Genomic DNA, 22,318 nt, shown 5'->3' with positions numbered 1-22,318 from the left:
AGAAAGAAGAGGGTGGAGTGTGTATTACTAGTTCAAATCTTTTTAACTACAGTTGCCCACATTTCTGCTTTGTATCCCAAAAGGAAACAGCAATGACATCCGATTTTAAAACTAAATGCTTTAGACACCTACTGCTGGACCTTCATTTCTACTGATAGATTCCTAAGGCAGCATGGTCAAAAAAGAGTGAAATTTCATATTTACCATAGACATTCAAGTTAAAAATTCGGTCTTCCTCTCCAGCAGGATTAGTAGCGACACATGTGTATTTCCCCGTGTCGGATGGGAGAGCTCCGTAAATGTTTAATGTGCTGCCATTTGCAGTCACCCTATAGAAAAGGTCATAATAGAGGCACTGAGATGATTTACATGGAGCTAAGATCTGGAAAACTCACTCGAGATTATTGTGTTCTTTAAAAATATACCACCATAAAATTCATCTTCATCTTGGATATAATGGTTCAAAAATTTTTCACTAAGTACATGGAAAAGTCAGAGCTAGTAAAATTAATGATTTCAGGCAACCAACTAAAATTCTATAGTAATGGTCTCATATATCCACCACCTCTTTATGAGAAAAAATGAAATGAACAAAATCAGGTTAGGAACTGCTCTATCCAAATCACAGGCAAAGACATGTTTTTCTCAGAGTTAGAATATTTTATCCTTAGTTACCAATATAAGGTTTGAATTAAATAAAAATTATAAAAAATTCTGGTATGAAAACTGAAGAATGTTACAATGAGAAATTAAATTATATATCAAAAAAAAATCTAGCTATAAACAACTTAGTAATACTCTTAATGAGAAGGAGCAAATAGGATAATTTATTTAAATGGTGACAACAACTCAGTATTATGTATGAGTGTATTTTGCAAAAATTTTTCTATAAATTGTAAAGCTTTTCCTGTGAATTACATAATAGTAAATAATAACTACACAATTAGATTATCAAAGATATCTAAGTTAAGATTATTGCATTATTGATTCTCTTCACACACATTAATTACCAAACAAAACTTCTTGTGTTTTATAAGATTAAATTGCTATCTACAGCTATTCCTATGATAGTGGTTTTATTAGATTCTCCCAGTGCCAAAAGTAAATACTCCATTTCTGCCATATCATGTTATTATATATGATTATTGAGAATTACAATTATTATTATCTGTCTATTGTATTTTTTCTCTTTAAAAATATGAATTTTAAAATTTTATGAGTTTAACCAAATGAGCAAACAAAAAAGCAAGCTGCCATGACCAAAGGAAAGTAGTAAGGTGACTTTGGAAAAATTACTTTATTTGATTGACAAATTGCTCCACTTAAACTTACACATATTGTGAAGCAGTGGACAAATAATCAATAAAGTGCATATAAGAATAAGTAAATTTGGGATCTTAATATAAGAGAAGGAGTGATCCTAAATTCCTAGGTACAAATATTATCTTTTATAAAGATCTTCAGGTCCACCCACTATCTAGTACTTGCTTTGGAATGTGGTCAATATCAGCTGATTTAATAAAAATAATTAAATATTTGTTAACTATTCAGAAATGTCCACACCAGAGATATTGAACTTAAAATGTATCTCTAAAATATTATTTGGCAATTTGCCCAATCTTGTAAAGAGACAAATATTTAAATTTTAATATAAAATGACTTCAAAGAAGTCATTTTCTTTCTTTTCTTTATTTTCTTTCTTTAAATTATGTATATTTATTCATTGACTAGAAAATACACTCCAAACCTTTAACTTTAAAATATTGGTTCAAACTGATAAAGTTTGCAATACATTTAATTAATGTCTAATTATGCGTATATGATTCTTCAAGTAATTATAATTACTCTGGTATGTGTATATAATGGGGCTTTGTGATGAAGTAATCTAGCAGAGTGTAGAATTCTGGGTTGTCTTTGTTGTTTAAAGTAGCAGGAGGCTCTGACCACAGTATTATTCTGTCTCTATGCGGTTTGTGGCATGGGTAACAAGCGTTAGCTGAGAGGCTCTGACCACAGGATTATTCCATCTCTATGTGGTTTGTGGCATGGGTAACAAGCGTTAGCTGAAAACGAGATTTGGACAAATCACTACAAGGAATGAACCGATTATGATGATATTATATCTTTTCTCAAAATGAGCAAGCATTATGGCATGTTTGGTGGTTTGGTGATTTCAGGACGCATAATCATATCAAAGATTATTGATGACTCTTGTAGGATGAAACTGGTTTGAAGTTAGCAGGAAAGAAGAACTAGTTATTTTATGACGTTTGTTATACATATTCTGAGATTAGAGGCATAAATGTTTGGTATAAACATTCTGAGATTAGAGGAATAAAATTAACAACTGTTAACTGAGTTGATGGATAAGGAACACACACACACACACACACACACACACACACACACACAAATACTTTTGTGTGATTCTCCAAGGGGAATTGCTGTGTCCAACTCATGAAAATTTTATCTTTTTTCTTTCTGAATACAATGATAGCCAAGTTCTGATGAGACTGAAGTTGGTATTATTCACGTGAAATTTGAAGCATAAAGCATTGTAGAAGACTTGACAATTAAATGCAAAGACTTTTCTTAAACGTACCGGATTCTTTCTGTTTCACTGCTAGTAATGAGCTTTCCATCTCTAAGCCATTGAATAAGGGGGGTGGGAAAGCCATTTGCGCTGCAGACCAGCTCAACATTTTCCCCTAGAAGGACACCGACTTCACTTGGAATTTCAGCTCCAGCAACATCTGGAGGAACTTTGGAGAAATAATTAAGACTTTCATTAATAAGGCACAACGATATAAATTCTAATGAACATAAGAGAATCATAGAACAGTATGCCATTTTTATTTCACACTCTTCCTAGACTGTGGTTCAAGATCAAACCATTGTTATTCTCACATATTACTTTTAAATGAGAAATAGGTAGAGGAATCACTTCAATATTCCTGTTATATTTGTAAGTTGATATAGTTATTTAGTCATAGGGGCTAGTGACAAATCTACCTCATGGGCACCCTTCCCAGGCAAATGAATTACTCTTGGATTAAATCTTCAATAGACAGCTCAGAATAGTATAGGTCAGGAGAATGTGTTCTATAAAATCTTGGCATACAGGTCTGAGGAAAGTACCTAAGTTGGTTATTTCTTTCTCCATGATGCAATTTAAACATTATTTATTTTGAGTGATGGATAGGCTTATTGTAGGTTTCAAGATCCAACTGTTTCTGTTCTCTTTTCCTAATTATCTTTGCTGTTTATGTTAATGATTCAATTGAGAAATAATGTGTAATAAAAATATTGACAATGGTATCAGACAGAAACACATCTGAATTCCTCTTCTAAATCATTATAGTGGTGTGCTGGAAGCAGCTCACACTAGCCTGCAAGAGCCAATTTTGCATGTCTTCCCTACTCCATGTTCACCGACATCACGTTGGTAGCTTAAAATGGGCCACAGTGGGAATAGTTATACCACAGAAACTGGCAAGTGACTGGCTACAAATCAGGACCTTTTGGTCTGCAGAGTCAATTGTCAAACATTTACCAGCACACCACTGCATAATCTCTCCAAATCTCATTTTAGTCATCTAGAAGATGATAGTAATTATACCAAATTTGCAGAATTTAGAGTTACTAAAGAAGTCAAATCAATAAGAATGTTAAAGAGAGATTCCTATAATGAGGGTCTTATATATGACAAGCACTGGACTAGGCCCTATACACATATATTATTTTTAGTTCTAATACACAATAACATATATAAAAAGTCTGGTAAAATGTTTGGTCATACCACATACCCCATGGCTGGCAGCTATTATTATTAATGCATTAAACATAATTAAACATGCAATTTCTGACATTGAATCTCTGAATAGCTATTTTTCCCTTGCTGCTTTTGAAATCTCAAAGCATCACTAATCAGAGAAACCACTGATACTCATAGGCTGACTAATTTTCTTTAATTTCAATGTTTAAGTGATGAATTTTAACTAATCTTACTGTGGTAATCATTTTACAATATATACATATATCAAATCATTATGTTGTATACTTTAAATTTATACAATGTTATATATCATTTATATCTCAATAAAACTGGGAAAAATTTCAATTTCTTGGAGTTAGCTTTAGCAGAGCATACAAAAGGTAGATAATAAATATTCACAATTACATTTATAATTTATGAGAAATTTTTTTCATAGTAACTGGAATAAAATTGGAAAAAGAAAGCATTTCAACTTCGTTTCAAGTTAGATTTCTATTTCAATTTAGGCCAAACATTAGACCAAAAGTAATAATCAGATGTTTACTGAAAATCAGAAGAAGGCAAGTTCTCCCTGCAGTGCTCAATACTATGCAGGAACACAGTAGGTATTAATTAAATATTTGTTGGATGGATTAATGCTCCATATCTCATCATAGCACAAGATTCATAATTACTTGAAATATGCCCAATTCCCGACCTGTAGTTAGAACATAGTACAACCTCTACATAAATTAAATCTTACTTATCTATATAAATAAGAACAGACCTATAGGCTTAGCATCAAAATAAGTTATGCCAGTTTAAAATAAATGATTCAACAGAATATATACTATAGGAAGGTAATAATTTCAGTAAACATGAAAAAAATAAAGATTATGAAATTTCTACTATTCTTTTTTCCACATTTATGTCCATTTCCATGAAAATACAATCTACCGGTAAATGTAGGACAGATAATTGACAATAGTTTTTGTTTATCTAAAGACATTTTGTAAGTCAAATCATTATGCTGTGCACTTGAAACTTATACAGTTCTGTATGTCAATTATATCTCAATAAAACTGGAAAAAATAGGGTATCAAAACATGCAAAAAAGATATTCTGAATGAATTATAAATGATCTCTTTAGATGCCAACTTATTTTGTACAATAGATAGAATAAAATAAACCAAAGATAGATCAGAGTGTACCCCACATACCTTGAATGGAAATAATGTAATTTTTCTGCGCTTTTCCCTCAATATTTGAAGCAATGCACGTATAGTTTGCACCGTCTGAACGCTGAGCCCGGGCAATTTGGAGTTTGCTACCTCCAGACAAAATATGAACTTCAAGCGAGTCAGAATTTTCTAGAGGTAGAAACAGAGCAAAACAAAACATAAAAAAGCTTTTACTTTTAACATTTCTATAATTCACCATAAAAAGGTCTTCTTTCTGTGAGAAATAGATTTCTTAAAAGTTTTTCCTTTGTACTTTTATTTTAAATGGGAGCCTTCTTTGGAAAAGGAAACAAGAAAAATCTTATTTGGAAAAAATAAAAAATGTATTTTCTAAGTTTGTATTTCAGTACATTAGGCTATCTTTTTTTTTTTTTTTTAAAGATTTTATTCATTTATTTATTCTCCCCCCAAAGCCCCAGTAGATAGTTGTAGGTCATAGCTGCACATCCTTCTAGTTGCTGTATGTGGGACGTGGCCTCAGCATGGCCGGAGAAGCGGTGCGTCGGTGCACGCCCGGGATCCGAACCCGGGCCCCCAGCAGCGGAGCGCGCGCACTTAACTGCTAAGCCACGGGGCCGGCCCACATTAGGCTTTCTGAACTAAACACAGCTATGAGCATAATACTGAAAATGTGCTAGTTTATTAATTTAGTGAAGTAAGAGCCAAAGAAAACAATATAAAAAATGCCCAGCTATATTACCTATGGGCCTGTGGTTCTTGAACCACGCTATGGCGGGAGGCGGGATTCCAGCCGCCTCACATGTTAAGGTCACAGGATTGCTGATGGTCTCAACAACCACTTCTTTCTCAGGCCCTTCGATGGTGGGTGGCACTGTAAAAAGACAGAAGAAAATCATGTGTCCTCATTAAGCTAATTCAGGATGCTTTTTTCATTTGCATATCTGGGGGAAAAAGAGTTGTATTAGAGGCAGATGCTCACCATATACATTGAGGTGGAAATTTTTATCATCCCGTCCTGCTACATTTATAGCTCTACATACATACTGGCCTGTGTCAGATACCTAAAAGAAAAAGATACTATTGTATGTGCTCCATTACGTTACAGATGACCAATCACACTGTTTGAGTGTAGATTAAATCATCAGTCATCTTTATGCTCAAACGCCCCAGTTCTAATTGCCTTCTACAATCCTGTCTTTTTTTTTTATGAAAATAAGGTCAATGGTATTGACGATGTTATTTTTTCATGAAAATCATTTTTCACTGTAGTAAAGGAAATATGCAGCTTCCAATTCTCTCTTCCATAATCCCACCAAGAAGTCATGACATGCAAACAAGAATAAAAGATGCACCTCGGCTTTCTTGATGCGCAGCATCTGTCCATCTGCTAGAATCTCCAAGTGAGTCGACTCTGTTATCATCCGCCCATTCTTATACCAGGTGATGACTGGAGGTGGGACAGCGTTTGACTCACATGCCAACGACACCGAGGTCCCCTCTCTTACATTAACTACAGAAAGTGAGTCACTGCCATGATCTTTAATGCTTGGGGGCACTAAGGGAAGGAAACAAGAACAGAAGGATTTTTTTTTCATTAAGGTACTCAGAAAATACCTAACGCCAGTTTAAAAATGAAAGAATTTTACGAGGAGTATAAAAACAAACCATAAACAGTCAGGAAAACTTTTTTCTTGCTTTCACCAGCTTGGTTGATAGCTATGCAAGTGTATTCACCACCATCAGACACCTTGGCCCGAAGAATTTGTAGAGTTCGACCCCCTGTGGGCAAATATAATGGAAATTGAAGAGTGGTATAGAGGTTGTTCTAATAAGTATTTTATCAGTAAGATAAATGGCAAAATATATCCTTTCCCTTAAAGTAAAATTTATATAGAAACATTTCATATTTAAAATAAAAGATTGAATCAGTTTTCTTTGACCCTTCCTTTATTATTGATTCTACTTCCTTATAAAGGAAGAAATTCATAAAATTTTTCTCTCCAGTTACCAAACATGGATGGTAGAACTGTTTGACATTGGTTCTGGTGAGCAAACAGTAATTATGCTATAGCCAAATATGTTCACGAGTATTTTCTGGGTGTAACTCTCTCACGGTGCAGAAGTGACTGTGTGTCTGTCAGTCTATCTATTTATCCTCAAGGAGCTTTCGGATTGATTAAAAACAACCAGTGAATTTGTCAAATGAAAGCACTATTTACTAGTCTATCACCCCCGTGGAATGACTAAGCAGTTCTGTTCCTAAATTTCATAATTTCTTGAAGTAGATCTGTTACTCCACATTCCTACCAAAATCATAAAAGTCTATACAATATTATCCTAATGGCTCCAAATGGGCAAAGAGAGGCATTTAATGTGGATGAATAAACGGAGCAAGACAAAAGTTTGGCAAGAGACTAAGTTGAAATGCCATTTGTATTAAAAATAAAGGAAAATGAGCAAGTTTTGCCCACCTTCTACGAGCAATAAGTTCCTTACCAGGCACTATGAGAGCATTTGTGTTTAGCTTGATAGGCTGTTCATTCTTGAGCCAGCTGAGATCAGGAGGTGGAAAACCAGAGACCTCACAGGTCAAAGAGATGAAATTGTTCACCACAACAGTGAGATTTTCAGGGTTAGGACCAATGACACTTGGAGGAACTATAATAGCAAATATATTAAAAGTGAAATCTGATATTATCAGTAATACATATTCCAATTTATGAATATGAGCCCAAACATTGTACTCTGATAAAGCACTGAGTTAATGATACTACTAATTTTCTAGGTGTCTTTCTTCTTAAGAGTTCCCTAATGCCTTTGTTAAACTATGTCCATCAGTTTTATTTTCCCCAATTAAGAGTCCCAGAATTTTCCAAGACAGAATTACTCTACATTGTATCTGGAAAATGTAGTTGGCATTTCCCAAGATGGTTTTGTCAACGTACAAAGAAAGACCTAATGGTGCTCTTTATTGAGTACATTTGAGTACATTCTTGTTTTTAATATTACATCCTTACTTAAAGTTTTATTTTCCTGCATAGTAGAAATTTAATTTTAGGCTATCTGTCTCTCAATAGATTATTTAGACAATGTAAATCAATGACTTTCAAGATCAGCAGAAAATTTAAGAAATAAACAATACTATAGTTTATTGTTCAAAACCAAACAAAATTCCACAAGTAAAAGTAGTGCAGAGAAAAAATGGAGTGAAAGAGAATGAGGTTAATAACGCAATGCCATTTATGCATATTAAAACATATGCATATGGAACAATATATGTTTTAGAAGAATACATACACTTGGAAAGAATAACGTACATATTCAAATGGTTTCTTATGAAGGGGGAGGGGAAACAGGAGTGAGGAATGGGCATAAAAATGAATGAATACATGAACGAATTAATGGATAATAAGTAAAAATAGAGATGGGTCTTGCTCCAACCAATGAAGATAGACATGAACTAAGGAATTCAATTAATATAACACTGTATTATATTAAGACGGAGGTCTCAAAACAACATCAAAAATAAAAGCAGAACATCAAAAAGGCAAAATTGCTGTTTTTTTCGTTTACTATCACATGGCTATTTTTCATCCATTAATTTTAATACTCATTCATTTATCAAACATTTATTGAATACCTACTTATTCTGGACATTGTACTAGGTGCTGACACAGTATGAAAAAAGTAATAGAAAATAACTATACAGAGTTAATAATTTAGTTATTAACTAAATTATTATAATTAATAACTAAAAATTAATAATTAATAACTAAAAATAACAGCTAAGATTTTTTTTGAGTAGTTTGCTACGTGAGGCACTGTTCTAAACACTTCACATACTTCACATATACATTCTCTTCACACACACTTCACACACATTCTCACTGAATCCTCCTACAACCTTATGTGTTAGATACAGTTCTTATCCTCATATTATAGAAAAGAAAGCTGAGACACAGAGAGGTTAGCATCTTGCCTAAGGTTTCACAGCTAGTTTCTGGAAAAGATAGGTTTAGAAGCTAAGCAGTCTGGCTCTAGGGCCCTTATTCTTAGCCACCGTTCAATACTGCATAGTAATGACAAGTGTGATGAGTGTCAATCAGAATAGAGTGACAGCAGGGAACTAACCTAATTTGGGGATCAGGAGGAGGAAGTGACATTTAAGAAGATACTTGAAATATGACCAGGAATAAACTAAATAGAAGACAGGGAATGGGTGAGTCTTCCGGAAACAAGGCACAACATATATACAAAGGCCCAAAATGGGAAAAAGACATGGCACCTAGAAGGCTGGTATGACCAGAATTTGAAGAGCAAGGTTGAGGGGCTGGCAGAGGATTCAAGGACTAAGCAACGAGAAGATCCTATAGGGTCTTCCGGGCATTATTAAAATGCTGAAATACAGCCTAAGGGATGGGAAGCTGAAGAGTGGCTTAATAAAAAATTAATTTAAAAGATATCAGTCTGGCCACAGTGGAGAGAACTGATGAGAAGGCTAGAAAGACCAGGTAGGAGACTACTGCTGTAGTATACGCAAAAGATTATGGTAGCTATGCCTAGGATGGTGTCAGAAAGGATCAAGAAAAGCGAATGGATCCCCAGCTATTTTGTAGGTAGAATCTTCAGGAGTTGATGTTTTGAGGGTGAGGTTTAAGGAAGAGGAGAAGTCAGGGATGACACCCATTTTTCTTGCTTGAACAATGGGTAGACTGGTGACTCCCTTTACTGAGACAGAAATCACTACAGCAGGAACACACTTTTGGAAAAGATAATGAGCTCAGTTATATACATGTTGTCTTAGGGTGACTATTAGACATTTGTATCTATGAGAAGCAGATATTTTGATAGAAGGGTCTGGAGTTCTTGAGGGGGCCCTGGCTGGAGATAAAAATTTGGAAACTATTTGCACATAGTATCTGAAATTTGGGAATGCATGAAATCACCAGAGAGTGGGAAGAGAACAAAGTCTAGAGCTTGGAAAAGTAAAGTGTAATAGTTGAGCAGAGGATGAGGAACCAGACAACTAGGAATGAGAGCAACTAGGAAAGGCAAGGTATAAAAAGCAGTGTGGGTGTCACAAAAGCCAAAGGAAGAGATTTTTTTTTTTTTTTTGGCGAGGAAGATTGGCCCTGAGCTAACATCTGTTGCCAATCTTCCCCTTTTTGCTTGAGGAAGATTGTCCCTGAGCTAACATCTATGCCATTCTTCCTCTACTTTATATATGGGATGTAGCCACAGCATGGTTTGATGAGCGGTGAACAGGTCCGCACCCGGGATCCGAACCTGCGAACTTAACTACTATGCCACCGGGCTGGCCCCTTAAGGAAGAGAAGTTTTGAAAAAGATAGTGGCCAAGAACATCAAATGCTCAGACGTAAGAAAGACGAAGCCTGGAAAGTGCCTATTGGGCTTATTAATAAGGATATCATTTATGAACTCAGTGAGTAGTTTCACTGAGTTGTGGAGGTGAAACTCAAAATACAGTGGTGGGAGGAGTGAGTGGGAGTGAGGAAATGGACATTAAATATATACAACTATTAGGGAATGTTGCTTTGAAATGGGGGGAAAAGCTAGGGAGGTAGCTGAAGAGAAAGATTAGGTCTAAGGGATACTTTTATTTTTTTTAAGAGGGAAGAGACAAGCAAATTTAAGTGCTCCTGGGAAGGAGCAAGTAAAGAGTGAGAACTTCAATATTTGAAAGGAGGAGAGGAGACTGGGAGATTTTTGAGGAGGCAGTGGCCAGGGATCTCTAGAGTCAAGTTAGTCTGGCCTTTGGAAGGTAGAGGTATGCTTCCATCTTTTGTTGCAATAGGGGAAAGGAAGAAATGGCAACAACAGATGAAGTTAATATTCTCATTGTGATGGTAGGAATTTGAGGTGGTTTCTGGGATATGCCTTCTCTTTTCCCTGTAAAACAGGAGGTGAGAGCATTTACTGAGAGAAAGTGAGAGGGGGCTGTTATGGACTGAATGTTTGCATTCCCCCCCCCAATTCATATACTAAAGCCCTAACTTCCAGTGTGGCTGTATTTGGAGATGGGGCCTTAAAGGAAGTAATTAGGGTTGAATGAGGTCAGAAGGGTGGGGCCCTGATCCTATAGGATTAGCATCCTTATAAGAAGAGACACCAGAGAACTTACTCTCTTTCTTCAGTAGAAAGGCTTTGTAGGACAAAGTGGCTGTCTGCAATCCAGGAAGAGCCTTCACCAGAAACTGAACCTTGCTGGAACCCTGATCTTGGACTATCCAGCCTCCAGAATGGTAGGAAAATTAATTTCTGTTGTGTAAGCAATGCAGTCTCTGGTATTTTGTTACAGCAGCCCAAGTAGATTAAGACAGGAGCCATCTAACATTTGAGGAGAGGGGTGAAGGTGTGAGGGAGTCACTATGGAGAAGAGACAAGAGAGGAGCCCCAGGCAGCATGGAGGGCCCAGGTCAAGCTGATATATGTGAATTGATAATGACACCAATACTCCTGACTCCAAGAGTTCCTCCAGCCATGGTTAGCTACATAGGTGCAGGTACGGTGCAGATGCAGAATTTAGTGAGAGGTAACACAGAACAGCAGCTAAGCAGAAAAGCTCTGGAATCAGACTGCCTGAGTCAGAATCCTGGTTCTGTATTTGCAACTCTGTAACTCAGGGCATGCTACTTAATCTCACTGAGCCTCAGTTTTACATCTGTAAAAGAGGTTTAAAATGGTACCAACCACCTGGGGTTATTGAGATAATGAAGTGAAATAATATGTATAAAACACTTGGCACGGCACCTGGTGGGTATCAAGCAGTTAATATGTTGTGTTGATACACACAGTGAGCTTTTACTGAGCAAGAGCACTGAGAAGAGATGGGTAAGAGAAGCGACTGAAATGCTGTTCCATGAAAGTTGAGCTGGATGCGAAACAAAGTGAAGACACAGAAGGTTGAAAACTGGGAGGTCAACAGATTGAAGGTTAGAGTCCAAAAGAAGTAAGCATTGCTGTAGTGGGAGATGACAAATGGTATGGTTTTAAGTAAAGATCATTTAAATTATTTATCCCCAAATGAATTTTCCAATATGTAAGTATGGGTTCCTGACTGCGATCGGGAGTTCAACACGCCATTAACTGGTGAAAGAGGAAACTCTCCTGAACGCCACTCCTTAATGGTAAACACCAGTGGCTGCTGCCTCTCAAGTCACAAAAGGCTCCCACTTCAAGTGTTTCTGCTGTGTATTAAAAAGAGGCAATGGGGGCCGGCCCCGTGTCTTAGCGGTTAAGTGTGAGCACTCCGCTACTGGCGGCCCGGGTTCGGATCCCGGGCATGCACTGACGCACCGGTTGTCTGGCCATGCTGAGGCGGCATCCCACATACAGCAACTAGATGGATATGCAATTATGACATACAACTATCTACTGGGGCTTTGGGGAAAAAAAGGAGGAAAACTGGCATCTCAGATGAAAACATCTGAGATGTTAGCTCAGAGCCAGTCTTCCTCAGCAAAAAGAGGAGGATTGGCATGGATGTTAGCTCAGGGCTGATCTTCCTCACAAAAAAAAAAAAAAAGAAGAAGAAGAAGAGACAAGGGATATGAAGGAAATATAAGAAAGGAACAACAAATATTTAGTAACTACCGCAACTATAGATACCATTCTAAATTTAGGGAGACCAAGATCTGTAAGAAATGACCATTTGTCTATTTATAATAAAGTTATGGGATAGAGGTGAAGAAATAGACATATAAAGATAACATACGGCAACATATGTAGCTGCTATAATGGGGATATTTACAAGATGCTTTTGATCACATCGAGGAAGAAAGATTAATTCTGCCATGGCAAATCGGGAAAAATAAAGAATATTTTTATTTTTCAATATTCATTTTATTGTACTTTACAGATCAGAATGTTTGCTTTCACAATGATTATATCTGTTTAATTAATTCATTCTTCCTGGGAATTTATAACCCATTTATTTCTGTTTTGGTCAGATTTATTCATTAAAAAATACCTAGAAGATATTTATTAAGCAGCTACTGTGTGTCACTCACTGTGCTAAGTGCTGGGAACACAAAAATGAAAGTGTTTCAAATATCTGTTACAAACACCAAACACGGCTAGACTCAATACTCCCTACATATCACACCAAAAAAAATATATCCATGATGCTAAATCAAAGTCCTTTCAAGAGAGAAATTTTTCATGAAATTTCAAATTTCAGTTAGTTTCAAAATGAGCTAGAATTTTATATATGGCTCACACATGTAAAGGAACTCTTTTATAACGATTGTTTGCCATTTCCAATTTAATATTCCGGAAGCAGCTGCATGTCACGAAAATAAAACTACTTGCTTGTAGTAGACAATCAATGGCTTTTTAAGCAAAAATTTGTCTTTATGGAGTGTTTGGCATTTATAGAGAACTTAAAGTCTGATGAATGAATTAGGTGTGCTGATGGTTTTAGGAATTATTTAACTTCACAAAGTACACGAGGGAGTACATGAGGTACTAGAGATGGAGCTCAACATGAATTCTACCCTTGAGGACAGGAACTGGTTCCAATCAGGACTAGCGGATGAATTTTTATGGGTAGACGATTTATATTTGGTTCTAACTTCACAAAAACATATAATCTTGGAGATTTTAAATTTTGACTTTTTACTTTCAAATACGTAGGAGTAACTACTTTCTCCTGAGGAACTGAAATAATACAAAAACAGGCTTCCTAGAAGATTTGCACTTAATAAATCCTACTAGCTGTGGTGGGGAGAAAGAAGGGAGGAGACGGAATGAATGCAGGCTCCGCACATTGTTCAAGTTTAAAAAACGCAAAATAAGCCTACATAATCTAAAACACAGTTTTCCTACTTTTTCAAGCATGCTCTAACAGATGTTTCTGGAACTGAGCTCTTACCATGAACATTGAGGTTAAAATATTTTTTGGCACTTCCAGCTGTGTTCTTAGCAATGCACACATACCTGCCGATATCTGCTATTTGAATATTTAGAATCTGAGGAAAAAATGAAGAAATTCCAACTGAAATTTTTTATAAAGCAACTTGTCATAATTTTTTGAGAATAAACAATACACATTCTTTCTAGTTAATACCAGATGAACACAAGAAAAAAGAAATTTTTGTATATAATAGTGCTGATGCTGGCTTTCATTAGTCAGGTCAATCAAATAAATATTTATTTATAAGGATTTTCCACCAGAAAAGGCAATTTTTTACATACTTGTGGTATACTGACGACAAAAGTTTCCCAAATTATTCTCCCAGTTCCCTATCTACTCCCCTGGCAATGTGACTTCAAAGCTCCTCCCACCAAGACGCAGAGTAAAGATGTGGAATGTGTGTTGGCCTTGTGCCTGGCTTTGACCAATAGAATGTGATGGAAGTGACAGTGTGCTATTTCAAACCTAGGCCTGAAAAGGCATTGTGCACTTTTCCTTACTCTTGGAACCATGCCACTACCATATGAAGAAGCCAGGACTAGCCTGCTGGAGGGTGAGAGGCCACGTGGGGAAGAATCAGCCTAGTTATGGCAACTGAGGCCCCGGATGAGAGCCCAGCCAAGATCAGCAGAGCCACTTATTCAATCCACAGCAGGCAGGCTCTCAAGTAAGCCTAGCCTGAAACCAGAATAATCATCCAGCCAACCAGAAGACCTGTGAGCTAAATAAATGCTTATTGTTTTAAGTTGTTTTGGAGTGGTTTGTTTTATGCAGCAATAGTTAGCTAATATGGCAGTTATATTTTCTTTATTCTATTATGAAGAAATTTCTATCCATCTGTATGTCTTTTGGCCCTAGACACAGAAACATTTAAGGATTTTGGTAGAGGTTGTATGATCATCAAATAGAAATAGCCACAATGTTTAGAAGATACTTTGAGAATTCAAGATTATTTACAAGCAGTGAGTCAGATTCTTTGTTTTTTAATAAAGAACTCCATGAGATTTGCCTTATGTTGGATACACTGATAGTTTGCTTAGATTCTTAGGCCTATAGAACATCATTTATATGTTCAAGAAATAATTAAGTTGTATCCTAACAAAGGAGTTGGTTTTATTCCCACAAGTGCTAACTTTCTTTTGGGACACTTGAAAAGAAAAATAGAGACATGCCCATTAGTGAACAATAGTTTAGGATATTTATGTGATTCCATTATTATTTATTATCAATTCTTTGCCAATATAGGACAAATTTTAATCTGCAGGGAAACTTATACCACCCACAATTTTACCATCAGAAATATGCAATGGAAAGGATTGTAATAATCCTTTAAATATTATTAAATTTTCAATAATATTTAAACTAAAATTATTAATAGTGGTTTTTGTCACAAAGGCCATGTTGTAGTAAATTTAGGGGTGTGTGTGTGTTGAATATACAGACAATTTCTGGAAGAATTCATACAAAACTGTCAAGAGTGGTCACCTCTGATAGTGGGAATAGAATGAGCAGAATTTTATTTTATATCACTTTTCTGATTAATTTTTACAAATATAAACCAATAAAAATTATTTTTAAAAGTCAAAAAGACAATTATTATAAAATACAACATCAAATAGCTATTTTAAAATTAGACTTTTTACTTTTACCTGCAGAATTCTTCCATTAGAAAGAAATTTATGATGCTCATCTTCGAGCAAGGGCTGCCCATCTTTTTGCCAGGAATTCCTTGGTGCGGGGCTGCCAGTGGATAAGCACTCCATCAGCACGCTCTTGTTCACCAGCACGGTGACCTCTTCAGGGAGATCACTATTTGCTCCCTTAATAATTGGCGGCACTAATAAGTGATTGCAACAAAGAGATAATGACAGGAAACAAGGTCTTTTCTAAATTATTCGAGTTTTCTGATAACTTTACAAAGTTTGGAATAACAGAGGAGCAAAACTTGAAGAAGAAACAATGATCCTCAAGAAACATTTTATACTAATAAATTAGGGTGCTGATAAAAATTATGTGAATTTCCTCTCTTCACCTACCCCGGACTAACCACTCCCAAAGTTTCATTCCCATTTAGGTCAATCCCAGTTCTTCCCCAAAATATCTTGTCTTCTCTCTCAGCCCCTTCCAGTGTTCCCTCTGGGTTTTCAAGCATACGTGCAAGAAGCATCTGCATGAATTAATAGTTAAGTCTATTTGGTCATCTAGACAAGCCAGATAAATTACATCTTTAAAGTGTATTTGAAACGTACAGATTTGGTCTCATTTGCAAGGGAATTGTCTGGGCTACTCAAACTATGTTTCCCCAGCCACAGTATCAGTGGGATCAGCATCACCTGGGACCTTGGTTAGAAATGCAAATTTGGGGGGCCAACTCAGACCTCCTCAACTGGCGTCCCTGAGAGGGGCCAAGAAGTTTGTGTCTTTTTTTTTTTTTTTTTTTTTTTTAAAGATTTTATTTATTTTATTTTTTCCCCCCAAAGCCCCAGTAGATAGTTGTATGTCATAGCTGCACATCCTTCCAGTTGCTGCATGTGGGACTCGGCCTCAGGATGGACGGAGAAGTGGTGCCTCGATGCGCACCCGGGATCCGAACCCGGGCCACCAGCATCGCAGCGCGCGCACTTAACCACCAAGCCACAGGGCCGGCCCAGAAGTTTGTGTCTTAACAAACTCTCCACGTGATCCTTACACATACTGAAGTTGGAGAAGTCATGCTCTAAATTTTCCTACATATATTCATTCTCATTTAAAATAATAGTATAGAACCCAGGTTCATGTCTACTTTATGTTAGATTAGTCAGTTATGAATAAATCACATATTACGCATAGAATTTTAAAAAATAGAAATGTTAAACTAGGAACGCATGTGTTGGCTACTTTTGTAAATGCAGAAACTCATTTTCAAAGTGAATCATCATTTTGTTTTGTTTTGAAAACTTAGGTGTTTTAAGTTTCACTCTCTTAAAATGAACTATATCTTTAACCATCAGTAAAAACTGTATGTTTAACTTAGATGCAATCTTATGGTATTTGGGTGTCTCAAAAACCAAACTGAAAGTCTGGCAAGAAAATAATCAAGGCTTACAAGGCACATTATAGAACTTCAATGTTATTTTGAATGCACATTTTCACATTAAAGTTACATAATTTTTACTATACTTTAGATAACATGAAATATATAACAAACTGCAGATTAGTAAATAATAACCTTGAATTTCAGATTAAATGAGGCTATCACTACCCTCACACCATGAAAACCAATCAAATGAAATGTTGGGACATAAAGATTCGATGTTTAACTCAACTTTGCCTGGAGCTGAACCATTAGGAGGTACCAGGAGACCACAACTGCAGGTTCAAGGTCTGACCTGGAGAGGCCTCCACCAGAGCTCTTTGCTCTGACTTGCCCCTCCTGCTGCCACACCCCACCAGCTGGGTTACACCACCCAGAATTGTTCTCAGTGGCACCTAGGAGGTGAGCATCAAACGTTGTGAAATATTCCTAATTTAGACACAATTTTGGGGCCAGTTCATTTTTCTTGCTTTGTTCCCGTATCTTGACTCTAAACTCATCTCCAACATGCTTTCCAACTTCCTCCTAATTAAAAATAACAGACGGAAGGCATGCACATCTACCCTTGACTACCTAAGCCCTAAATTCCATTTCAATTTAACTGAATCCCGGTCCTTCCCAAACTATACTATGTTGCTACTTTAGCAGATCGTTCTACTCTGTCTTAAACTAAACTCTTTCCAAACTTAGGGCAAATTATGCCAGGTGGTCTGGGATACTCCTTCATGGTTCTTGAGGATGCTAGCACTGATTTTAATTTTCTCTTCCATTTTCCTTTTCCTTATTACTATCCTGTAGACTTTAAAATCTATGTTGATGACCCATCCCACCCTAATTAGTTTCACCTCTACCCCACTTCGGCCAGCCACAGACCGTCACACCTTGGACCATCTGACATTAACACCTCTTCCCTCTGCAAGTTTATAAGCTCCCTGAAGAAGGACTGATGTCTACTGTATTCACTGCTGTATCCTCAGTGCCTGGCACATAGTGAGCAGTCAACAGATATTTGTCAAATAAATGAATTTTGAACTCTAGTGTTTTCTCTCTTGCACCTCTTTTCAGGCTTCTTTTATAAGCTGCTCTTTGTTTGTACTGAGCACTCTAGGCCTTCCACTCCTTCCCCACTTATGATCAGCCCATTAGCCTCTTTCCACCATTTCCTCTTGCCCTGCCCAGATCTCACAGTGGTTTATTTTGATGAGGTTCTGTCTCATTGCACATTCTATGCTCTCTCACCCTTCAGTGCTTCCACAACGCGTACCTTGTGGCATGACCCCCACCCCCGAGGTAGACCACACCATCTATTTTTTCTACCTCTGCCCCCAGGTTACTAAGGGTGGCTGAAGGAACAATGACTGAGCCAAATGGCTCTAATCTCATCGGCTGACTATCACATCCCCCATAGTGGCAATCATTAACATTTTCTGTTTTCCACGGGCCCAAATACCACCGCTGCCACTATTTCTCTTGCTCTCATACTTCATGGAAAGGACTAAATACATTTGATATGCATTCCCACATTTGCCTTCTAACCATTCCAATGAATGGTAATTCACTACCATGAAAGGCTAATTAACCCCTCTTGGTTCCTTGATTGCATTTTTCACGGGTTCTAGGACCTTGCTCCATCAATCCCCGCACCCCTCTCCCATCCACACACACACTTGAAAGTTTAATTTGTCCCTTTCTGTTGGGTCATTTTCTTTGGTCTACAAGCAAGCTCAAATCTCTTTTAACTCTGTTTCTTCAAACAAGCTGTTTATCCTAAAACTCTATCCCACCTCTTCCTTTCTCTGCAAAATGTCTTAAGAGTACTCTATATTTGCTTCCTTCTCTTTCTCATTACTGGCTCAATATTTATCCTTCTATTCTGTGGCTTTGTACCACACCATACTATCTAAATTGATCTTTTGAGTTTTACCAATGATTTCTTGGTTTTAAAGCCAAACGGCCTTTCTTCAGTTTTTATTTTCTTAAAATAAGTTTAAGTTTTCATGAAGTTGTTCTTTTAAGTTTCTTAAGTTTTCCAAAACTTGCTTTAGCATTCAATACTAACCCCACCTACTGATGACCTTTTCTACGCCTTGGATTCTGTGACGTGGTAGTTTACCGGTTTTCACTGATTCCCTAGATTGTTTCTCCTCTAATTCTGTTTTCCCTTTCCTATCTCCTACTTGTAAATACTTCCATAATGATCTTCTTTGGATCTTCTACTAGATCTATAACCCCTTCTGTTGGAAATCTCATGCCTTTGAGTATCACCTGTTTGTGGATCACTCTCAAATCTATATTCTTAGTCCAGTGTTCTCTCCTGTGTTGTATCTCCTGTAGTGTAGTTCCATATTTCCAACGGCCCATTCAACATTTTACCTAAGTATCTTGGTAACATATCAAATTCAACATGTCCAAAGCAAAATTGACTTCCATCTTCCCAAATCACGTTGTTTTTCCTAGGTCTTCTATTTTTATTATTCTTGCTACCATTTTCTTGATCACTCAGGATAAAAATCTCATATTTTTCCTTATACTCCAAGATGAGTGCCTAATACTTCACATCACTTAATCATTTTCTCTATAAAAATCTTTCATACCATCTGCTTCCTATATATTCCCACTGCCACTTCTCTAGATCAGTCTCTTCTAATGGAAGCATCTATTTGTTTCTGCCTCTAGTAACATCACTTCTCTCTTCCCTTCAAAATACAATAGTTCTTCCACTCACAGCCCATGCATTCAGATGGAGATGACTCTGGTCCAAAGGTGGGCATATGAACTAGGCCTTATCAATTAGGCCTCCTGGCTTCTGTATTGGTTCAAGGAAGGAAATGTGCCTCATGTTTGGCCCAATTAAAGCCACAGAAATCCAATTCTAGGACTTCAGTTCTAAACACTAGGAAAGAAAAGCTTTCACTTGGAAGTGAAACGAGAATGATGTAAGATTAGAGCTGCTAGGGGCCGACTTGCTGTCCAAGGGGATCCCCCATCTGAGAGTGATGATACGAGAAAAAAGCAAAGCCAAGAGAAAGACAAAGGTAAAGTCTGGCTGATTTCTTTTGAGCCATGGAAGTTAGACATGACTGCAGCCAGCTCTAACCCAGGACTCTTCAGGAGCTTGAGTCAATGAATTCTCTTTTTTTGCTTTAAGCCAGTTTATTTGATACTTCAAGAGTCCTAACTAATACGCTCTCAATTTGTATAAGATAATTAACTCCTTGGTAGAACTATCAGTTTCTGATTATCTTTATAGTCTCTAAAGCACTTTGCAGCATCTTGCAAACATTAGTTCCTTGGAACATTTTTTTTTGAGTGAAAGAATGCATAATAAACAAAAGAAAACAAACTCACAGAGCACACGGACGTCATACTGAAGGGAATCTTCTCCAGCCTCATTCACAGCCACACACGTGTATCTCCCAGCATCTTCTACTCTAGCCCGGGGAATCTGCAACACTCGCCCTCCTGAAAATATGTCCCAATATGTTTACTTCTCTAAATCTTAGAGTTCATACCGGTCATAAACAGAGACACAATTTTTCAGGTCTAATGACTTCCTTACACTTTCTTTCAAGGTTCTTACTTCATCCAATGGCTCGGTTTTAATCCCATATACCACCTTTATAACAAACACTGCATTATTGAAAAGTGATCCAATATATGATTCAGATCTCTTGAGAAATGAATAACTCGTGTAGATTTTCCTCCAGGGGAGAATGTTGCTCTGTGCCTCTCATCACATTCCATGTGGAATGTTACTATGTAGTGACTTCTTGCTTTTATAATTTTGAACACATGTAAAAGAAGTTTACGCTGTTTGATGCAAGTACTGATTTGAGAAAATAATAGCCAAGGATGCAAAAGGTATAAAGTTTACCATTACACATACAACCTTGAAAGAATAACTCTGTGTATTTTTTAACTTTTCATGTTGATATAATTTCACACAGGGAAAAGCTGCAATAATTGTATAAAAATTATCACCTATGTTTATCAATTGTTTATACTTCATTCCATTTGTTCTATCTCTGTCATTCATATATATATATATATATATATATATATATACACACATATAAAATATCTTTTTCTGAACCATTTGAGAGTAAGCTGGAGACATGGTGCCCCTTTACTCCTAAATATTCATAAATATGTATTTCATGAGAACAAACATAATCCTTTACATAACCATCATATAATGATCAAAACAAAGAAATTTAAAATCAATACATAACCACTATTGAATCCATTGTCCATATTCAGGGTTCATTATTATTACAATATTGTCTTTTATAGCTATTTTTTCCCAAGCCCAGATCCAATTTAGGATCACATATTACATTTAGTTGCCATTTCTGTTTAGTCTCCTTTTTTCAAGATATTCTTTTATTCAAGTGAGATGTAATTTACATACAGTGGAATGCACTGACCTTAAGTGTATATTTTGATAAATTTTGACAAGCCTATTTGAATGTTTGCTAAAAGTAAATAGAAGCCTTGAAAATATTATTATACCACAACAATTCAAACACCTCCTTTTCCATCAATAAACCATGTAATAACTAAAATATTTGAAACTAATAATCTTTATTATGATAAATGCATTTAATAGACTGAGTAGTAACTATTCACAAATATATTTTAGAATTTATCATTAATAATGTATGGAAAGCAAACTGATTATTTCATCACAGTATTAGAGATATGGAGGCACAGGGAAGACAAAGGACTTTCTTAAGCTGACAGAATGATCCTGTAGTAGATCTGAAAATTAACTAAGGTGATCTCTCCTACGTCAAATTCTCAATCTAGACTCTCCTAACTTGAAACTACATGGATACCAGTGGCATTTGGCAGCCTGTGTCACTTAAGTTACATGGCCAGAGAGCTGATCAATTTCAGCTGGTCTAATAAATGAGAAGAAATACACATGGCAGGGATTCATATTTTCACTCTGTTCACAGCAATCTTTACCTGGTAAAATCAACACTCTATCACTCGAGCTCAGAGGACGGCCATCTTTGTACCACGTCAGTGTAGGAGGAGGGGCAGCATTTGTCTCACAGTAAAGAGAAATGGGATTGTTGATGATCACATCCTTGGCTTCACCACTCCTGCCAGTATCCAGCATATTTCCTATTTCCCAGAGTTTCTGAAAACTTGGAGGAACTATGGAGGAAAGACATGAAATTGTGGACATGTGAATGTCAGGGTCAATCTATTAAACAAAGACCTGGGCTGTATTTTCATAAGAGCAATTTGTAAACGTAATAAATTCGACAATGTGAAAATATTTTCAAGTACTTATACACCTACCAACTCTAGTACTGAGCCAAAAAAGAGTAAGAGACAGAAGA

At 36.5% G+C, this 22,318-nt stretch overlaps 1 protein-coding gene across 5 annotated transcripts in view; it reads right to left on the bottom strand.

The window, feature by feature from the left end:
- Nucleotides 1-22,318, bottom strand: part of HMCN1 (hemicentin 1) — a 465,592-nt gene that overhangs the window by 96,940 nt on the left and 346,334 nt on the right. For all 5 annotated transcript variants that reach the window (XM_087439017.1, XM_004424923.3, XM_087439001.1 and 2 more), the window contains 12 exons: nucleotides 21,936-22,130; nucleotides 20,313-20,426; nucleotides 15,541-15,728; nucleotides 13,850-13,946; nucleotides 7,453-7,614; nucleotides 6,622-6,735; nucleotides 6,309-6,511; nucleotides 5,936-6,017; nucleotides 5,696-5,827; nucleotides 4,975-5,124; nucleotides 2,603-2,762; nucleotides 205-329 (listed from right to left, as the gene is read on the bottom strand). In XM_087439017.1, the coding sequence (XP_087295143.1) occupies nucleotides 205-329; nucleotides 2,603-2,762; nucleotides 4,975-5,124; nucleotides 5,696-5,827; nucleotides 5,936-6,017; nucleotides 6,309-6,511; nucleotides 6,622-6,735; nucleotides 7,453-7,614; nucleotides 13,850-13,946; nucleotides 15,541-15,728; nucleotides 20,313-20,426; nucleotides 21,936-22,130 (1,722 nt within the window). The remainder of the gene's footprint in view (nucleotides 1-204; nucleotides 330-2,602; nucleotides 2,763-4,974; nucleotides 5,125-5,695; nucleotides 5,828-5,935; nucleotides 6,018-6,308; nucleotides 6,512-6,621; nucleotides 6,736-7,452; nucleotides 7,615-13,849; nucleotides 13,947-15,540; nucleotides 15,729-20,312; nucleotides 20,427-21,935; nucleotides 22,131-22,318) is intronic.

Source organism: Ceratotherium simum, chromosome 2, assembly GCF_057802395.1.
Source record: "Ceratotherium simum simum isolate JZ-2026a chromosome 2, ASM5780239v1, whole genome shotgun sequence".
Taxonomy (NCBI): Eukaryota; Metazoa; Chordata; class Mammalia; order Perissodactyla; family Rhinocerotidae; genus Ceratotherium; species Ceratotherium simum.
The sequence above is the reverse complement of the archived record's forward strand: the minus strand, read 5'-3'. Positions and strand labels throughout refer to the sequence as shown.